General features: G+C 42.7%; 1 protein-coding gene across 1 annotated transcript in view; it reads left to right on the top strand.

Annotated features, from left to right (window-relative positions):
- NPSR1 (neuropeptide S receptor 1) overlaps nucleotides 1-13,781 on the top strand; it is a gene marked incomplete at both ends in the record, with an annotated part of 161,689 nt that extends 147,908 nt beyond the window's left edge. Inside the window, 5 exon segments of the mRNA XM_082661700.1 lie at nucleotides 7,089-7,114; nucleotides 7,118-7,175; nucleotides 12,466-12,646; nucleotides 13,504-13,594; nucleotides 13,734-13,781. Coding sequence (XP_082517826.1) covers nucleotides 7,089-7,114; nucleotides 7,118-7,175; nucleotides 12,466-12,646; nucleotides 13,504-13,594; nucleotides 13,734-13,781 — 404 coding nt within the window.
- Between the last annotated feature and the right edge of the window lie 4,732 nt (nucleotides 13,782-18,513).

Raw genomic sequence — 18,513 nt, 5'->3', positions numbered from 1 at the left:
AAAAAAAAAAACATACATGGAAATTTCAAGCACCAAGAAAAAGCCATGAAGACAGTTCTGGAGAAGTAGAACAAGGTAGTAGAGGTTTACTGAACCAAATATTGATTTATCATAAAGTTAGAATGATTAATAGAGTATGGTATTGACACAATTCAATAGAAAAATGGAAAATAAAACAGCCCCCAAATAGACCTACACATATATGAGAACTTGATACATGTCAGAAGATCATAGGGAAAGAAATGAAATTGGAACTTCACCTCAATTCTTAGGCAAAATTACATTCCAGGAAGTTATAGACTTAAATGTGAAATGTAAGACTTTAAAAAATTTTTAAAGAAAATGTAGGGTGTTATTTTTATGACACTAGAATAAAGGAATTCTTAAACGAGATACAAGATACAAGGTACATTAAACCAAAAAATTGATGGATAAATTTGACTCTATTTATATTTAAAAGTCAAGCCAAAAGGTGGGAGAAGCTATTTGCAACACGTAATCCGGGAAAATGTATGAAGAATGTATGAAGAACTCCTGAAAATCAATCAAATATATTTTTTAAAAAGATAAATAGAAGAAAAATGAGCAAGGCACAAACAGACATTTCACAGGAGGGAAAAGAGAAACAGCCAAAAATAAGATTCTCAACCTCATTGATAAATCAGGAAAGTGTGCATTTAAACTTCAATTAGATACAATTTTCCACTCACAGGACTGGTAAAAAATTTGAAGTCTGTTATTTCTAAGTATTGACAAAGATATAAACCTCATGGTTCATCTGGCAATATCACTCCTAAAAAACTCAGTAGACTTCTGATTTATTTGCTTCCAGTCAGTTTCACATGCCAGCAATCACCATATTCAAAAAGTCTTTCTGAAAATAATTCTCAGGTCTGACTTGTTTCTTTGCTTCCTCATCCAATCCCTTTCCCCTAACTGAATAGAAGCTAGCTTGAAGCCATCTGAAACAATAGGTGGGAGGCCACATCCTTAGTCTGGTCTTCCCCTCATTGCTGGTTTAAACTCCTCACTGTAATAACTGAATTTGGTTTCAGGTTTCATCGGCACAAGACCTGCACACTCAGAAGCTATACACATTTGCATTTGCATTTTGTACCCGGCCACGCAAAGTATACAGCTGGTGCCACGAGGGGCTAGGAGCAATTGACCCTTGCAACTCTACAAGATCCCAAATTTTAGGACATACTTTTAACTTCCTTTCATTTTTGTTCATAAACCAACCAACTCTTGTCTGAGTTCATCTCTTTTTTCTAATACTTTGCTAAACACAGCTGGTGGCAATCAACACACACTATTAACATTCTGTTTATCAACTGTGGTAGTTAATTTTGTGTCAACTTGATTGCCCTAGACAGACAGCTGGCAAAACATTATTTCTAGGTGTGTCTGGAGTGCATTCCTGGAAGCATTTGAATCTGTAGACTAAGTAAAGAAGATCGTCCTTACCAATGCCAGTGAGAATCATCCAATCCACTGAAGGCTTGAAGAGGATAAAAAGGCAAAGGAAGTGTAAATTTGCTCGAGCTGGGACATCCATCTTGTCCTGCTCTCGTGCATCAGCATTTCTGGTTCTTGGGACTTCAGACTAGGATTTAGAGATTTACACCATTGGCTGCCTGTTTCTCCAGCATTTGGACTTAGACTTATACCATCATCTCCCCTGGTATTTCTCCCATGAAAATGCCTTTGGATTTGGGCTGAATTATACCACCAGCTTTCCTGGTTCTCCAGCTTGCAGACAGCAGATTATGGGATTTCTCAGCCTCCATAACTGCATGAGTCAATTTCTATTACAAATTTCCACATATATATATATCCTATTGGTTCTGCTTCTCTGGAGAGTCCTAACTCCACACCACCCTTGTACCCTCCCTGGGGGTCCAGTCTCAGTAGGCACACAATCTGCCTTCCAAAGCATCACATATAACAGTTCTATCCAATGCATCTGTAGTGTCCCAGCTTTCCCTATCAATTTCCTTATTACCTGCTGCCTGCTCACTAGGCCAATGCCACATGTTTTAGGTTTGTGTTATGACAGCACTGCATATGAAGCACCAATCTCTGCTTTAGTTAAGGAAACTCTAGCAGCTATACCAGAGAAACCCCCAAATACAGTAGCCTTAAAATAGAAGTTTGTTTCTTGTTCAATTAAAGTCCAATTAACAGTAAAGGTCAAAGGGATGGATACACAGTCATTCAGAAACTCAAGCAGATGGAGATTCTGCCACTCTTAACAGATGGCTGCTAAGGTATTGCTTAGCATCAGCATCCAGCAGTCTGGGGAGGGGGGAAGAGAGAGTAAAGGATTACTCAGGGGGTTTATCTGAGCCAGGCCTGGGAATGGTACATATGGATTCTTCCAATGTTCCTAGAGGCAGAACTTAGTCACATGACTACCCCCTGCTGAAAGGGAGACTGGGAAATGTAGTCTCTCTGTATGTCCCGGGGGCAAAGAAAGGATTTGGTGTATAGCTAACCTGTCTCTGCCACAATTATTTTAGGTCTGTCAGGGTTCCTGGTTCTGCCTGAGCTGAGGCGCTGAGGAACAGAAAAGGCTGTGAGTTAGGTAAGTTAGGTCATACCTCCTCCTATCTAGCTATGACCTCCTATAAAAAACAAAAGGAAGTGGCCAAAGTCCTGCAGCTAAGCAGATGAGACATAACATGCTAAAAATAGTTAACATTCAGGTTATATTCGTAGATAAAGAGGTCATCAATGATCAGAAATTGAAAATGAATTTTAAGTTTAAAAATTTTAGAAATCAGGCAATCAGGCATAACAGCTAAAATGTTTAATTTTTAAAATAAACCTGAAGTACATAAAGTTCCCAACATATGAAAACATATTTATTTTAAAATATTAACCAGGTAGTCTTCCTTGTTAACAAACAAATCACCTGGACTCATTGTAGGTCCATTGTAGGTCCCCTCCACCCACCAGGAATAAATTCTGCTTCACTTAAAATCCCTAGATACCACTGGTTCCCCTTCATGGGCTCAGCGCACAAGAAAAATAGGTTCCCAGTGACTCTGCAAGGGGCATGAAGCATGGGAAGGTAAGGAGCAGGAACTGGCCACTTGGACACTAACCCTCCAGCGTGGGCCCCCACTAGGGATGCATCCTTGAACTAAGACAGCCTAAGGCAGCATGCTGCTTTCAGTCCTGAATCTAATCGACCCACCGCCTCTCGGCTACCCCCTATTAATGCACAGTGACTGCTGAATTTAACTGCTTTTCTGGCTCCAGCTCAGCCCCATGGCCTGAGTAGAAATAATCCTTTCATCTCCCAATAAAGGAGAATACTGGGATTTTATAGCTCAGCTCACTTTGAAGAGCCATCTTTAGGAGCTGGAGGCTTTGCATTTCCTAGAGGGGTCAGATTAAATATGCTTTTCACTGATCTCATTGGGAGATCGAAGGGCAGGAGTTGATTATATTGTCACCCATTTGCTCTATGGAAAGTACTGCAAGTTTCCATTTTAAGCAGATTTCAGAGCACAAATGTCATTCTCGAGAAGTTTTCTGAAAAATCAACTAAGTCTTCAGAGCCATACTGTTTAGGAGCCAGCTGTTAGTCCAGCAAATGGAGATACTTTGAAAAGACACAATTTAAAAAAAAATAAATTTATTAATTTTATTTATTTTTCTATTTTTGGCTGCATTGGGTCTTTGTTGCTGCACATGGGCTTTCTCTAGTTGCAGCGAGTGGGGGCTACTCTTCGTTGGGGTGCGTGGGCTTCTCATCAGGTGGTTCTCTTGGTGCGAAGCACAGGCTCTAGGCATGTGGGCTTCAGTAGTTGTGGCACTTGGGCTCAGTAGTTGTGGCTCACAGGCTCTAGAGCACAGGCTCAGTAGCTGTAGTGCATGGGCTTAGTTGCTCCGCGACATGTGGGATCTTCCCAGACCAGGGCTCGAACCTGTGTCCCCTGCATTGGCAGGTGGATTCTTAACCAATGCGCCACCAGGGAAACCCAAAAAGATACAATTTGATCTGCTGTCTTTTTTTTTTTTTTTTTTTTTTAAAGAAGATGTTGGGGGTAGGAGTTTATTAATTCATTTATTTATTTTTGCTGTGTTGGGTCTTCGTTTCTGTGCGAGGGCTTTCTCTAGTTGTGGCAAGCAGGGGCCACTCTTCATCGCGGTGCACGTGCCTCTCACTATCGTGGCCTCTCTTGTTGTGGAGCACAGGCTCCAGACGCCCAGGCTCAGTAGTTGTGGCTCACGGGCCTAGTTGTTCCGCGGCGTGTGGGATCCTCCCAGACCAGGGCTCGAACCCGTGTCCCCTGCATTAGCAGGCAGATTCTCAACCACTGCGCCACCAGGGAAGCCCTGATCTGCTGTCTTTTACTTGCCTCCCATGGCTATAATCCCACCCTGATAATTATTTGATGTATACAATTCCTATATACAGATAACATTGTATAATAGCCTATCTAAATGTATATGGTAATATCTTCTGTTCACTTCCATAAAGGCAGCTCATACCTCCTGAAATATTGTTAAAACCTATTCATCCCAACTAATAAGGGAATTGACATTCTCAGTGTGGGGCTTGGCATCTTGAATACATTATTTTATTTTAATTATCAAAATAACTCTGTGAGTTTGATGTTTTATGCTTCATGTTTGAAAGTGGGAAACGGAGGCTAGAAACAGTAGGCAATTTGCATAAGGTGACACCGCTAGTAAGTTGTGGAGCTGGAGGGTGTATTCAGGTTTGACCCTAAAGTCTGTATCCTTCCCAAGATATCACCTTGAAAATCAAGGCTTTTCAGCCTTGACACTATCAGTGTTTTGAACTAGATAATTCTTTTTTGTGAGGGGCTGTTCTGTGTACTGAAGGATGTTTAGCAGCATCCTGGCCTCTGCCCACTAGATGCCAGTAGCACCCACCCCCAATCATTTGTGACAATCAAAAATGTGTCCAGGGCTTCCCTGGTGGCGCAGTGGTTGAGAGTCCGCCTGCCGATGCAGGGGACACGGGTTCGTGCCCCGGTCTGGGAAGATCCCACATGCCGCGGAGCGGCTGGGCCCATGAGCCATGGCCGCTGAGCCTGCGCGTCCGGAGCCTGTGCTCCGCAAGGGGGGAGGCCACAACAGTGAGAGGCCTGCGTACTGCAAAAAGACATTTCCAAATATAACCCAGGGGGCAATATCGCACTCACTTGAGAACCACGGCTGTAAATGCTTCTGAAGCACTTGCTTCCTTACACCGCTGAAGTTTTGTGGTGCTGTGAAATGCACGGAATGACTTGAAGGCCCTAATAGTGCCTAGGAGTGGCCTTCCAGGGGAGACATTAAGAAATAAAAATCAATTCTAATTAGCATTTCAGTTCATTGCACATAAAAAGCCCCTTATTCCTATGATTCCTGCTAACAGTTTGTCCTCTCCAGTGAGTAAGTGTTCCCGCTGTGAAAACACTCAGAAGCTTCGATGGCTGGTTGTTGTCTCAGAAATTCAGCCCAAACTCCTCAGGGAGACATTCAAGGTCTTCCCACTTTGGCCTCAGTTCTTCTCCCCACTCTCAAATCCAGCGTCCTCTCAGGCTCCAGCCAAGCGAGATGACTCACCGAGGTCCAAACGCTTCCTACATTTTCTTGTTTCCGTGTCTTGGCTGAGGACGTTCCCTCTGCTTCACACGTCTTTCCCAATCCCACGCCCCTACCCCCGGCTCTGCCTTGGGAATCTCTGCCTCTGCCACGCGGCCTCCTCTGCCTAACGGTAAGGGGGTGGCTTACTTCTTCGTTCATAGTCGGGTTTTGGTTTTCGTCGCTCTCATCTCACCCAGCCATGTGCGGAGTGTGTGATCTTTCCTGCTGGATTGAAAGTTCCTAGAGAAGAGGAACTGTATTTTAGCCTATTTTGTTCGGTCCTTATCTCTTAGCAGATGTGCTATGCTTGGTGGGTTGGACTGGATTGGATTGGAGAGGGGGTAGAATAAATAGTGCAAAGGTAAATTTCACACCAGTTTCCATGAGGATTTAAATACACTTCAAACGTGAAATCTGAACGATGTAGTGAGGACCAGCGAGCACAGTAGTTGGCCTCTAGGGTATAACCGCCCTGCCCCATATGACTCAGGTGCCCTGGGTGGGCCTCTGACCTGGGCCACCACTAGAGTTGTGCCCCTTGAGCCTTAATCAATGGCACGCAGCTGAGGGTGTGTGGGGCTAGCATTCTATCCATGACTCCCTCATTGAGGGTATGCCCTGGGGCAGGTCTGCATATATCCAGAGAGAGGGCACCTTTTCACAATTTTCACAAAGGCACCATATGGTCTGGTAGAAGCCCTGACAGTAAAAACTCTCCCACAACATCAAGGCACCTTATGTACAACATCTCCATCCCCAAATTTGTCATCTAACTACTCCTTCTACTAAGAATTATTGCACTGAATTCTGCCCATCCTAATCAGTATTTGTTTCACCACTACTTCTTGACTAGAGAGAGGTTTATATTAACTCGTTCAACAAATATTTATTCATCATTCACTAAGTTTAGAGGATGCAGAAACAACAAAGTCTCTGTCTCCATTAAGCTTACATTCTAGTGGATCCTTACATTTAACCCTCACACGTTTTACTATCAAACAACCCACATAGGCTTAAAGTTATAACCAGGCTCCTACTTGGGACAGGTTTTTATTATAGCCCCGCTTGAGCTTTTCTCGAGAGTAAGGTTTCTGAGTTAAATGAGTACGTTAGTCTGGGGTAACAATTCTAGGCAAACGGCTTTGCCCTAGGTTGCTGAAGGGACAAGACGGGTGTCTCAGCATCGCCCCCTGTGGTCACATGGCTAATTCCAGCTTCAGTTGATTCAGGGCATCCAGCCAAGCCTGTTGAGAGAGTATGGATGTCCCAATGCATTTGCATTTTATATTAAGCTGCAAACTGAGCAGTTTCCAGCATCCAGCCCAGAGTCATCTTTAGGAAAATGTCCAAGGAGGGTCTTCCTGGGCATAGGTGAGGAAGATGGAAGTGGTCCCATGACAACTGTGGGTGTAACCTATGATGCTTCTATTGGCAGAAGCAGCATTTATTTTACCATTCTCCTTTTGTGCCTGCAGATGGAAAGCGGTGCACCATTTCCAACTGAGGGCTCATCTCAAAGGCAAAAATCAATGCCATCAAGTATAGCATTGTCATCATTCTTGGTAAGCAACGTCCCTCCTTTTGTTGCAGAACTGTGTGGACGTTCCAAAAGCAAATTTGTACCTAGAACCTGGTAGGTAGAGAGCCCATACAATTAAAAAATCTGTCTACGGGCACTTCTACCTTTGTCTGTTTAGATAAGAATATGTGAAGCTAATCAGTCCATCTATGCCTCCTTCAAGGGTGGACATTTGGTTTCTAATCACTCTCTTTATGAATATTGTTGTCCACCACAGCCCTGGGGTGCGTAATGTGGAGAAAATCAATTAGGACATAACTAGCTGAAGCTGATGCTCACCATCATCCCGTTGACCCAGTTGCTTTCCTGAAGGCACACTCTCCCCAGGGCTGAAGTCCATCAACCAGAGGAAGACAAAAGTGGCATTCCATTTCTTCTGGATAGTTAATGTCAAGGTCACTATAAATCCTTCCCTAATGGATGCCTTATCTTCTCTCCACCCTACTGTTGTCTTCCCTTTCCTTTTCCTTTCTCTCTACTCTTAACACCCATAAAGTCACCTCATCTCAGGAAAAAAAAAAAAAAAGGTATTTCTAGAGTACCTAATATATGTCAGATTGGTGTACGTTCTTTGTTATTCTCAAACCTTCAAAATTTTCTCTCCCTTCCACCCTCTCAGTTAATGACCCTGATTCTTATTTCACTGAGAAAATACTCTATCAGAATAGAACTTCCTCATTCTCCTGCCTTCACATCTATGGACCTACCTGCATCTCTATCTGTCTGTTCTCCTATTACCATGGATAAACTGTCTCTGCTTCTTTCTAAATCCAAAATGCTCACTTGAGCCCTGTATCCCATTCCTTCCTGCCAACTCAAGATTTGCTTCTCCAGTCATCTCCTCACCCCCACAGATGTCTCCCTTGCCTGGATCGTATGCACACAAGCATACTGTAATAGGTCCCTCGATAAACTCTCCCATAACAGACCCTCTTTAACACTCTCTTTTCTAGCAGAACTCCTCCACTTTTCACCTCTCATTCTCTGGAGTCTATTTCTGTTAGCTTTCTTTCCTATTACTCTAGTAAAGGCATCCTTATCAAGGTCACCACAACCAACAAAATGCCAAGTATCAATTCTCAATCTTTACCTTACTTGACTTCTAAGCAACATTTGATTCGTCCTTCTTTGGAACACTTCCTTTGCTTGGAAATTATATCTATGATTTCTACTTGAAATCTCTGTGTATAATTTCTAATAAGCTTATCATACTCGACATGAAAACCCAGAAGTCTCATGCTCTCCTACCTCCTGCAAGATAACTCTTCCTCCTATTGACCCCAGTTCAGTAAATGACAGCATCTTTCACCCAGTGTCCACACCAAAAACCTAAGAATCATCTGTCTGTCATGATTCTATTTCTCTCCCATCTCACATACCTAGTCCATCAGTAAGGCCTAGAGGCTTTACCTACAAAAGAGATCTCGAATCCAACCATTTCTCAGCATCTATGCAATTATTTTTTTGGTCTAAGCTCCCACCAACTTCTCCCTGGAACACTGCAGCTGATCTTCTCTTATTCCTTCTCTGCAAAGCAGCCAATGTGATCTTTTTAAAAATGTAAATCAGACACTATCACTACCCTGCAAACCCACATATAGCTTCCCATTACATTGGAATAAAGTCCTACTTTTTCCCATGTCTTAGATGGCCTCTGTGATCTATCCCCCAGCCAAGTCTCCAACCCCATTCCCCTGCTCTCCCCCTTTCCTATTCTATAACAGTCACAACGGTTTTCTTGCTATTTCTTCAAAATGTCAACTTGTTCATACCTTGCACCGTTTCCCCCACCTGTAATGTTCTGCCTTCAGATGGTGGCATGGCTTATCCCTCACATCATCTTGTTTTCCAACAATACCACCTCTTCAGAAAAACCTCCTTGATAAGTCTTAAATAGCTCTCCTGTAATCTTTACCCTACCTTATTTTTCTTCATATTTTTACTTCTACCTGACAGTATAGGATAGATATTGATCTGCTTATTGTCTGTCTCCCCTGCTGGCATAAGAAATCCATGAGAGCAATGACTTTTGCTTTTGTTTTCCTTACATTATTATCCAAGGCCTTAGGGGGTCCACGCACACTAGGTGCTTAATTAATATTAGTTGAATGAATGAATGAGGTTATGCAAGAAGGAAAGGGATTTGTACCATTTCCTTTTTATTTAGCTCAAATACTACCCCTCCCTACCCTTCTTGCAGCTCTTGGGAGCTCTGGGAGCATAGCTCTCATGTTAGCTCTTCTAGTATATCAAATCACCAGAACCGTCCAGCTCACCTTTCTAAAATGCAGCTGCAAAATGCCAAACAGACCACAAACAGTGTGACTCAGCAAGCAGAACATAGTCACAAAACAACACTGCAGGCAGACCTGGGAATAGAGCATATACCACCCACCAGGGCTCAAAATCCTTTCCCAGAAGCTTCTGAAGTAGATCAAAGATTATCTTGCCTTCCCAGATAATCAGAAGCACAGATGCGCATTCCCCGGATGTTGAGTTAGGAAACATATCTTATACATGTGTTTCAGAGCCAATATAGCCTTTCGTAATCAGGCACTATATTCCCAGGCACTGGGCTCCCTTTAGTCAGAGAGCAGTGCTGTCCACAAGGAGGTCAGCCAGTGTCCACAGCCCAATCAGACCCAAACGCTCCTTCCTATAACATTTTGTAATGCCCCTTTACCACGCTGAAATGAAATGTATACATAAAACTATCTAGTTAACATAATTCTTAAAGGATCAATATACAATAATATAAAGGAGGAATAGAAAGAAAATAATTTATAATAAAATAACACAGATTTCAATATAGAAATACTTGGGCACAGCCCAATGAAGTAGTAATAGCTCCAAATGAAAACCAATGCACGTGTGTTTTCATGGAGACATGAAAACTAAGCAGTATTGCTGCCAGTGACTTTATTTTCCCAGCAGGTGAGCAAATCCTGCTAAAGTTCCAAATTAAACAAAGTAATCTTTCCTCTATTTGCAAGGGAATTACACTTCTGGAAGACTCAGTATTTATTTAAAATATTGTATTCATATATAAAACAGAGTTAGGTTTCTAGATTGGGATCATTATAAACAGGGTTCTCTGCCACATAACATTTGAAGGATGTATGGGACATGGGTGGGACTGCCCGTATCGTGCAGGAGGACCGGTATCCCTAGGAAAACCAGAATCCTCCCCTAACACACACAAATACATAAACATGCATTTTAAAAATTCCCCCAAATGGAAGCTTTGCCCCTCCATGCCCCAGAACCACTATTCTGGGCCAATGCCAGGCTTCACCACCTGAGCCCAGAATGTTTAGTGGTCTTTGTGTTTGAATTGCTCCGTTTTAATAGATTGCCAAGGTCTGGGGTAAAAAATGTGTCAGTCCGGGCTTCCCTGGTGGCGCAGTGGTTGGGAGTCTGCCTGCCGATGCAGGGGACGCAGGTTTGTGCCCCAGTCTGGGAGGATCCCACGTGCTGCGGAGCGGCTGGGCCTGTGGGCCATGGCCGCTGGGCCTGCGCGTCCAGAGCCTGTGCTCCACGGCGGGAGGGGTCATAGCAGTGAGAGGCCCGTGTACCGCAAAAAAAAAAAAAAAAAGTCAGTCAAACCGTTATGGAGGAAAGTTGGTTCCTGCAGCCAGATGGCAAAGGAAGCCTGACTTCTCTGAGGAAAAATCTATGCGTGAGAAAGGGGGAGAAAAAGGGTGGAGAGGATGCAGCAAGAAAGTAGGGGAGCACATGTGTGTGTCCAGTCAACCCCAATAAGGATTATCTCTGTGGTAATAATCTGGGTTCTCCAGAGAAATAAAAGATAGATATATATGTAAAGAGATTATTATAAGCAATTGGCTCACATGATTGTGGAGCTGAGAAGTCCCCAGATCTATAGACCCAGGAGAGCTAAAGGTATAGTTTCAGTCTGAGTCAAAGTGAGAAGCTAGAAGATAGTCAAGCAGACAGAGTGACTCACCTCTCACTCAGCCTTTTTTATTTATTTAAATTTTTTCCCCTAACCAGTGTTAGGAAGATATTTTCTTTTTTAAAAAAATTAATTAATTAATTAATTAATTTTTGGCTACGTTGGGTCTCCATTGCTGAGCACGGACTTTCTCTAGTTGCAGCAAGCGGGGGCTACTCTTAGTTGCAGTGTGCGGGCTTCTCATTGCAGTGGCTTCTCTTGTTGTGGAGCATGGGCTCTAGGTGTGCAGGCTTCAGTAGTTGTGGCACGTGGGCTCAGTAGTTGTGTCTCGTGGGCTCTAGAGTGCAGGTTCAGTAGTTGTGTCTCCTGGGCTCTAGAGCACAGGCTCAGTAGTTGCGGCACGCAGGCTTAGTTGTCCGTGGCATGGGGGATCTTCCTGGACCAGGGATCAAACTCATGTCCCCTGCATTGGCAGGTGGATTCTTAACCACTAGCCACCAGGGAAGTCCCACTCAGCCTTTTCATTGTATTCAAGACTTCAGTGGATAGAATAATGCCCACTCATAGTGGAGAAGACAATCTGCTTTTTTTAGTTTACAAATTCAAATGGTAATCTCATTCAGAAACAGTCTCACAGAAACAACCAGAAATAGCGTTTAACCAAATATCTGGGCACCCCATGACCCAGTTAAGGTGACACATAAAACTGGCCATCACATTCTGGATCTCCATTTCTCATCCCTTTCCTCTGAGGATTTGGATCCAAACAGAAATCAGACAGAGTCTTACCCACACCAACTGATTTGTAAGAGGTATAGGGTGGGTGTTTTCTGGAGTGGCTGACTTAGAAATGGAAAAGAAAATTGAGAATCTTGTGACTTAGCCAGGCTGTGTTTTGAAACATTAGGTACCACCCTTCGCCTCATCTACCGCAAATCAGGAGTCACTATCTGGGCAAAGTGCTCCCTTTTCTGTCTTTTCCCATAGAGTCTCCAAAGGGATTTGCTGGGTTTTCTTTCACACTGTGTAGAATGAGAGGCTAAGGCCATGCTGAACAGTTCCCAGCCTTTCAGTAATCCCTACAGTGGTCAGATTGGAGCCTCCCTTTACAAATAGAGAAGCTCCAGCAAATTTACTCAATTTTAGCAATGCATCTGTGGGATGTAATGTATGTATGTGTAGATGTGTGTGTTTAAGTAAATATGACATTAACGTTAACACACACACAACTGTTCTAAGTATTTCTGAGAGATTCCAGGTGCTAAGGAAGCTCCTAGTTGAAGCTGCAATCAGGGCCAACACAGAGGGCCCCCTGGGCTGTGGGCTGCTATGGTGCTAACGGCTCTTTTCTCCCCAGCCTTCATCTGCTGTTGGAGTCCGTACTTCCTCTTCGATATCTTGGACAATTTCAGCCTCCTTCCAAACACTAAGGAGCGTTTCTATGCCTCTGTGATCATTCAGAACCTGCTGGCCTTGAATAACGCCATCAACCCCCTCATCTACTGTGTTTTCAGCAGCTCCATCTGCTTCCCCTGCGGGTAAGGGGCATTCCTGCCTGGGTCAGACATGGGGATGCCCACTGCAGTCACCTCCAACCTGTGTCTTCCTCATGCCAGAGCTCCCTGGCAGATTATAGATGAGACACTGGAGGGTCAAAAATGTTCTGCTAGTATGACAAATTCAAATCCAGCCTCATCCATGGCTCATGCTTTCTCCTATATTACATCACCTCTTATAGCAACCATCCTAATCAGGTCACATACAGAAGACCTTTTTTTTTAGTTCAAAGCTTCTCTACGTGAGTTGTCGCAATACAATGCCTTGGTGATAGCAGAACATGAAGCATTATTATCATTTTACAGATAAATTCAGGCTCACAAGGTTACATGACATTATTGAGATTATATGAATAATTAGTTGCAGAGCTGAAATTAGATCCCTCCCACATCTACTCAGTCTGCTGTTTTTCAGCTGTTTTTCAGCTGTTTTACTGCACAAGCTACAGGGAATAGGTGGAAAAATCCATAGGATATAGAACAGTAGAATGGTTTCAGGTTTGGGTTTGATGCCCTCCACTGGATCTCTCCTCCATCAATTGACAAGATCTTTCAAGTCCTCCTAGAATTATGGCTGGTAGCATTTCTCAATGATCCTAAAAATCTTTGATAAGTACTAGAATGGCTACCATCCCCTGCCCCCCCTTGCCTCTGGCCTCTCGCTCGTTGCCGCACTCCCCTCCCCTCCCCTTTCCTCTTGTCTCCGTGATAGAATCGTAGAATGGTTTCAGGCTTGGGTTTGATGCTGCCATTGCTGATTCACAGCTACACGTGACCTAGGGAAAGTTATTTAACTTCCATAAACCTCTGTTTCCTCACGTGTAAAAAGGGGCTAACAGCAGTGCCTACCTCTTAGCCAGTGATGTCTCTGTCCATTGGGCTCTGGTCCTGACCAGTAGGAAGGAGGGCTGTGAGTGGTGGGGAAGGAAGGTGAGGGGTATTACATATAAAGTGCTTAGCATAATGTCTGATTCTTAATACAGTCTCCATAACTGTTAGCTCTTAACATCCCTACTTCCCTTTTCATCAGGTCAAATTATTTTTCCTCTGTGCTCTGTTCTTTCTCTAGGGAGCAAAGATCACGGGATTCCAGAATGACATGTCAGGAGAGAACTGAGAGGCATGAGATGCAGATTCTGTCCAAGCCAGAATTCATGTAGACCCTGAGGCAGTGGTATTGCTAGCCTGAGCCCCATCGGCTCTCCTGGGTCCCCATCAGCACCCTGGGCATGTGCACGAGGCCTGAGCCAACTTCTCCACCCTGCACTTTTCATCACTTGGGGGATGCACAAGGAAAACACCCTAATGAGTGTGTGTCACCTGCATTGGCAAGTTCTAGCCAATATGAAGTCACATACTATTCACACCAGCCAGGAAAGATGCCCCGTCTTTCCCCACCACTCCCAGCTGTCCGTCCCACTGGTCAGCACCAGAATCAATGGACAGAGACTTCACTGGCCCAGGGCCTAGGCTTGGGCAAGCAGAAGGGACTAAAGAAGCATGGTACATGTGTCTTACAATTACAGTTTAAGAAGTAAATAAAAGTCTTACCTGGGCCTAGATTTTCCTCCCATTTTTGGATTTAAGTTTCAGTAGTTGTAGCCAAAGAGATGTTTGTCTTGAAATGCCAACAAATTCACTTCCAGGCATTGAAGCTTTGCGTCTCCTCTGCAGATGGCCTTGGTTGACAGATGGATGTGTTGGCAGCAGCCAACCTCACAGTCTCATTGTATCAACAAATGGTTTGTAGAAAGAACACAAATGCTGGCCCTCCAGAGCAAGGTTGAAATTGAGGGGTACTTTCTCTGGTAGGAAAAGAAATAGTACAAAAAGTCATGGGTCCCTGACCTCCAGGCTCTGAGAGTTGGGACCTGGGTCTCAACACATGGCTTTTCGGCTCTCTGAGGGCTCCTCCCTTTGCATTCTACATTTAGACCACTCTGGGCTCCATTCCTCATACCTCAGGGACACTTCTCTCTCTTTAGCTGGGAGCTGAATTCCTGTGGCTTTTCCAGGCATGATGTTGCTGTAAGATCTTTATCATTTTTGCATGTCGCACCCATTGTCTATCTAACACCTTGGCTGGGAAGCACTGGTGAGGCTTATTTTGACAAGTCCGGAGTTTGGTATATATAAGCATAATCCAAGTGAAATATGACTAAATGTTTTCTAGTCAACTTTTATCATCAGATTTTTCCATAAGTGGAAGTGGAATAATTTAATTTGATTATATATACATCCCCACCCACGGCTCTGGGATGCGCGTGAGCTCCTTATTTTTAGCCTCACATACATTCTTGACATTAAAATCTCCTTGGCAAAACCCTTCTTCCCAGAATTATTCTGAGCTTAAGCCTTTTTTTTTTTTTTTTTGGTCTACTGCTAGTGGAGTTATTAAAATCTGCAATATATTTTAATAGCACCCTATTCCTCATTATGGTGTCAACCCAAAGATTTCACATTTAAGGTCACAGTGGCATTTTTCCCATAAACTCTCTCTTTCCAATTCCATCTGACCTTAGGGAAAGTATTTCTTAGCCAGAAATCAGATTCTTCAGTCACCATCTCTCCAAATTATTTTCTGAATTTGAAGAGACTGAATAATCTAGTCGTACGTCTATAGAACAGTTTTGAAGGCTGCCTTCCTTTCTGTCCAATCAGTTAAAAGTGAGAAACCCTGGAAGCTTTGAGTGGTTGAGAAGTGCTTTTTGACATTTCACTTTAAATCAAGATGTGCCACAGAAGACCCACAGAATCATTGCTAAAATAACTGCCTGCATGGGAGCCTATTAACAGCAAAATCTGGCGGCTGTCCTCACTGGCAAAACGGGAGGCCTGGGTTCTTTTGACAGATGCTTTCAACCTCTGTCAAGCTCTGGTCTGCAAAAGACATTACAAGCCTACCTCACCCATCAATAGACCCTGAAAGTTAAGGAGAGAGTTGAGTGAGGGGCTTTGTGCTCCTTAAAAACTGTGAATGTGATTTTGTAGTTGTTGTGGTGCTGTGTCTCCCATTCCCAGTGAAGACTGGAGATCGGTAAGATGCTGGTACAGGCTGCTGCAGGGTAAAGCTGCCGTTAAAATGAAACTTGCTTCATATTGGGGTGGATTCTAGAATCTTCATTCTCATGTATTTTCTGAGCTTGAGGAAACATGATTTAAACATTGAGGAACACTGGTAATTGTTCCATAGTCTTATGACCTTGGACAAATTATTTAATGTCTCTGAGCATCAACTGTCTCATCTGTAGGATGGGAACAAAATAAGTCTGGAGCAGAGGGTCTTGTGGGTTCTTTAGAGATACAGGTTCTGAGATTGTAAAGACTTAAATTACATCCAGAGAGTCAGAGCTTCTGGAATTTCTTCCCCAGGGGACCAATGACTGTATGACTCAAAGCTGAGTTATTTGCTCTTTAGAAGTTGTAACTTCCCCCTCTATCACCATGAAGTGAGAGAAACATCATTTCCTAATTGGGAAATACAGTTTGAGCTCTTGGAGAAAGTGAGCAGCTTAGTGATGTGATGTCACCGCTTGTAGCCTTGGATGCCCAAGTTGGGGCAGAGAAGCCAGCAGGGTGCTATATAAAATAAAGGTGCTTACTTCCCACATCAAGATGCCAAAGAAATGGTTACATTATCTCATAGCTTTAGGCACAGGTGAAAATTTAGGATAACGAGAATAAGTGTGTTTAATATATTTAGCCATGCTAGAGAAAATGTGTCTCCGCTTTACTGAACTAAATTAAATATAAATGGTAAAAACTTCTCTACTTTCAGGGCTTGTGTTGAGCATAATTTAATGGAAGTTTAATTTTGCCAAGCAACATCTCCTACTTTTTCCCCCCAGAAACTGGTAATACCTTTTTAATGGCTTTAGTTTGTGATTATGATGAGAAAAAATGTATTCCTTCTCAACCAAACAAACATGCAGCTTAAATTTGCTTCCTCATTTCATTTGGACAAATCTGTACATCCATATACAGAAAGGACTTTGTCTCTTCCTTCTGCATCCACAGTGTCAAAAGGGACCACAAGCCTGGGTCTGCTGGGGAAACAGGAAAACAAAAATATTTTTGGCAGGAAATAAAGCAGTTCTGCTCTTCTAGGATCATCTTGGGTGAACTACAGGGCTACTGGCAACTACAGTTCTTTTAGCATCATCTGAATATACCTCATTTTATATGCAGATCTACCAGTGTTTTCTGCAGCTTTTTGATTGTATTTGATTGAAAGGAGATGGTCCTGTTTAGGGGCCAACCTCCTCGCTTTTGGAAACCTGAAAAACACATGCTTCATTTCTCTGCAGTTGCATTTTAAGAATGCATTATCCTCAACAGGGCTGGTTTGGTTAACATTTTTAAAGTGCAATTCCACGCATATAGAATGTTAAGGTGGATGGAGGCTTGGGTCATGTAGTCTCATGGTTTTCAGTCTGCTCAGGGACCCCCTGGGAAGTCCCAGAGAGGTGACTCAGTATTCATATTTGTACACACAAAAATAGTATATGTGTAAGTCTAGAAGAAACTAAAGATAGTTAAATGGCTTAAAATCCTTGAGTTACCTGGAATGAGGGTAGAATATAGATTACCATTAGACATTGATACACCAAGAATGCATGTTTTAATTTCAAGAATCCATGTTGTAATCACTAAAATAATAGAAATAAAGTATATAACTTCGAAACTAAAAGAGAAGAAAAACAAATGATAAAATCACTCTACCAGTCCAAAAGAAGGCAAGGAAAAAGATATAGGAACATGAACAGCTGGGACAAATAGAAAGCACATAGGAAAATGGTGGATTTTCTTTTGTCCAAATATATCAGTAATTGTAATAACGTAAGCAGATTAAATGCTCCAGTTAATAATCAAAGATCGTCAGACTAGACTTTTGTTTGCAAAAGACATGCCTAAAACACAATGACACAGAAAATTTGAAAATAAAAGAGTGGACAAAGGCATTCTATGGAAACAGTACTAAAAGAAAGCTGGTGAGACTATATTAATAAAACCTAAATAAACTTTAAGGCAAAAAGCACTAGTAGAGTTAAACAGGGACATTTCAAGTGATAAATGTTTTAGTTCAATAAGATGATATAATAATTCTGAATTTCTATGCATTTACAATATGGCCTCAAAGTATGTATTCCAAAAAGTCAGAACTACAAAACAAATAGATAAATCCACAGCCGTAGTGGGGAATTTTATCACTCTTAATTCCAGTAATTGAAGCAGGCAAAAATAAGGAATGATCTGCATAACTAGAACAACATGAGTAACACAGGTAGGTCACTTTATCCTACCACCCCAGAGTAAACAGTCTTTTCAAGCACATGTGAAGCAGTTATAAAAGTTGACCATATGCCAGGCCATAAAACAGGCTTCAAAACTTTCAAAAGATTGAGGAGGCTTCCCTGGTGGCACAGAGGTTAAGAATCCGCCTGCCAATGCAGGGGACGCAGGTTCAAGCCCTGGTCTGGGAAGATCCCACATGTCGCGGGGCAACTAAGCCCGTGCGCCACAACTACTTAGCCTGCGCTCAAGAGCCCGTGCTCTGCAACAGGAGAAGCCACAGCAATGAGAAGCCCATGCATCATGATGAAGAGTAGCCCCCGCTCGCCACAATTAGAGAAAGCCCACGTGAAGCAACAAAATCCCAACGCAGCCAAAAATTAAAAAAAATTAAAAAATAAAAAGCTTTCAAAAGATTGAGCTCATATAGTCTGGTTTCTCTGATCACAATGCAATTATGCTAGAACTCAAGAGCAAGAGTATAACTAGAAAATTACCAAATGTTTGGAAATTAGGAAATATGTTTCTTAATAACCTATGGTCAAAGAAGAAAATAC

Source organism: Grampus griseus (assembly GCF_964374135.1).
Source record: "Grampus griseus genome assembly, chromosome: 9".
Lineage (NCBI taxonomy): Eukaryota > Metazoa > Chordata > Mammalia > Artiodactyla > Delphinidae > Grampus > Grampus griseus.
This window is presented reverse-complemented; position numbering and strand designations above follow the sequence as displayed.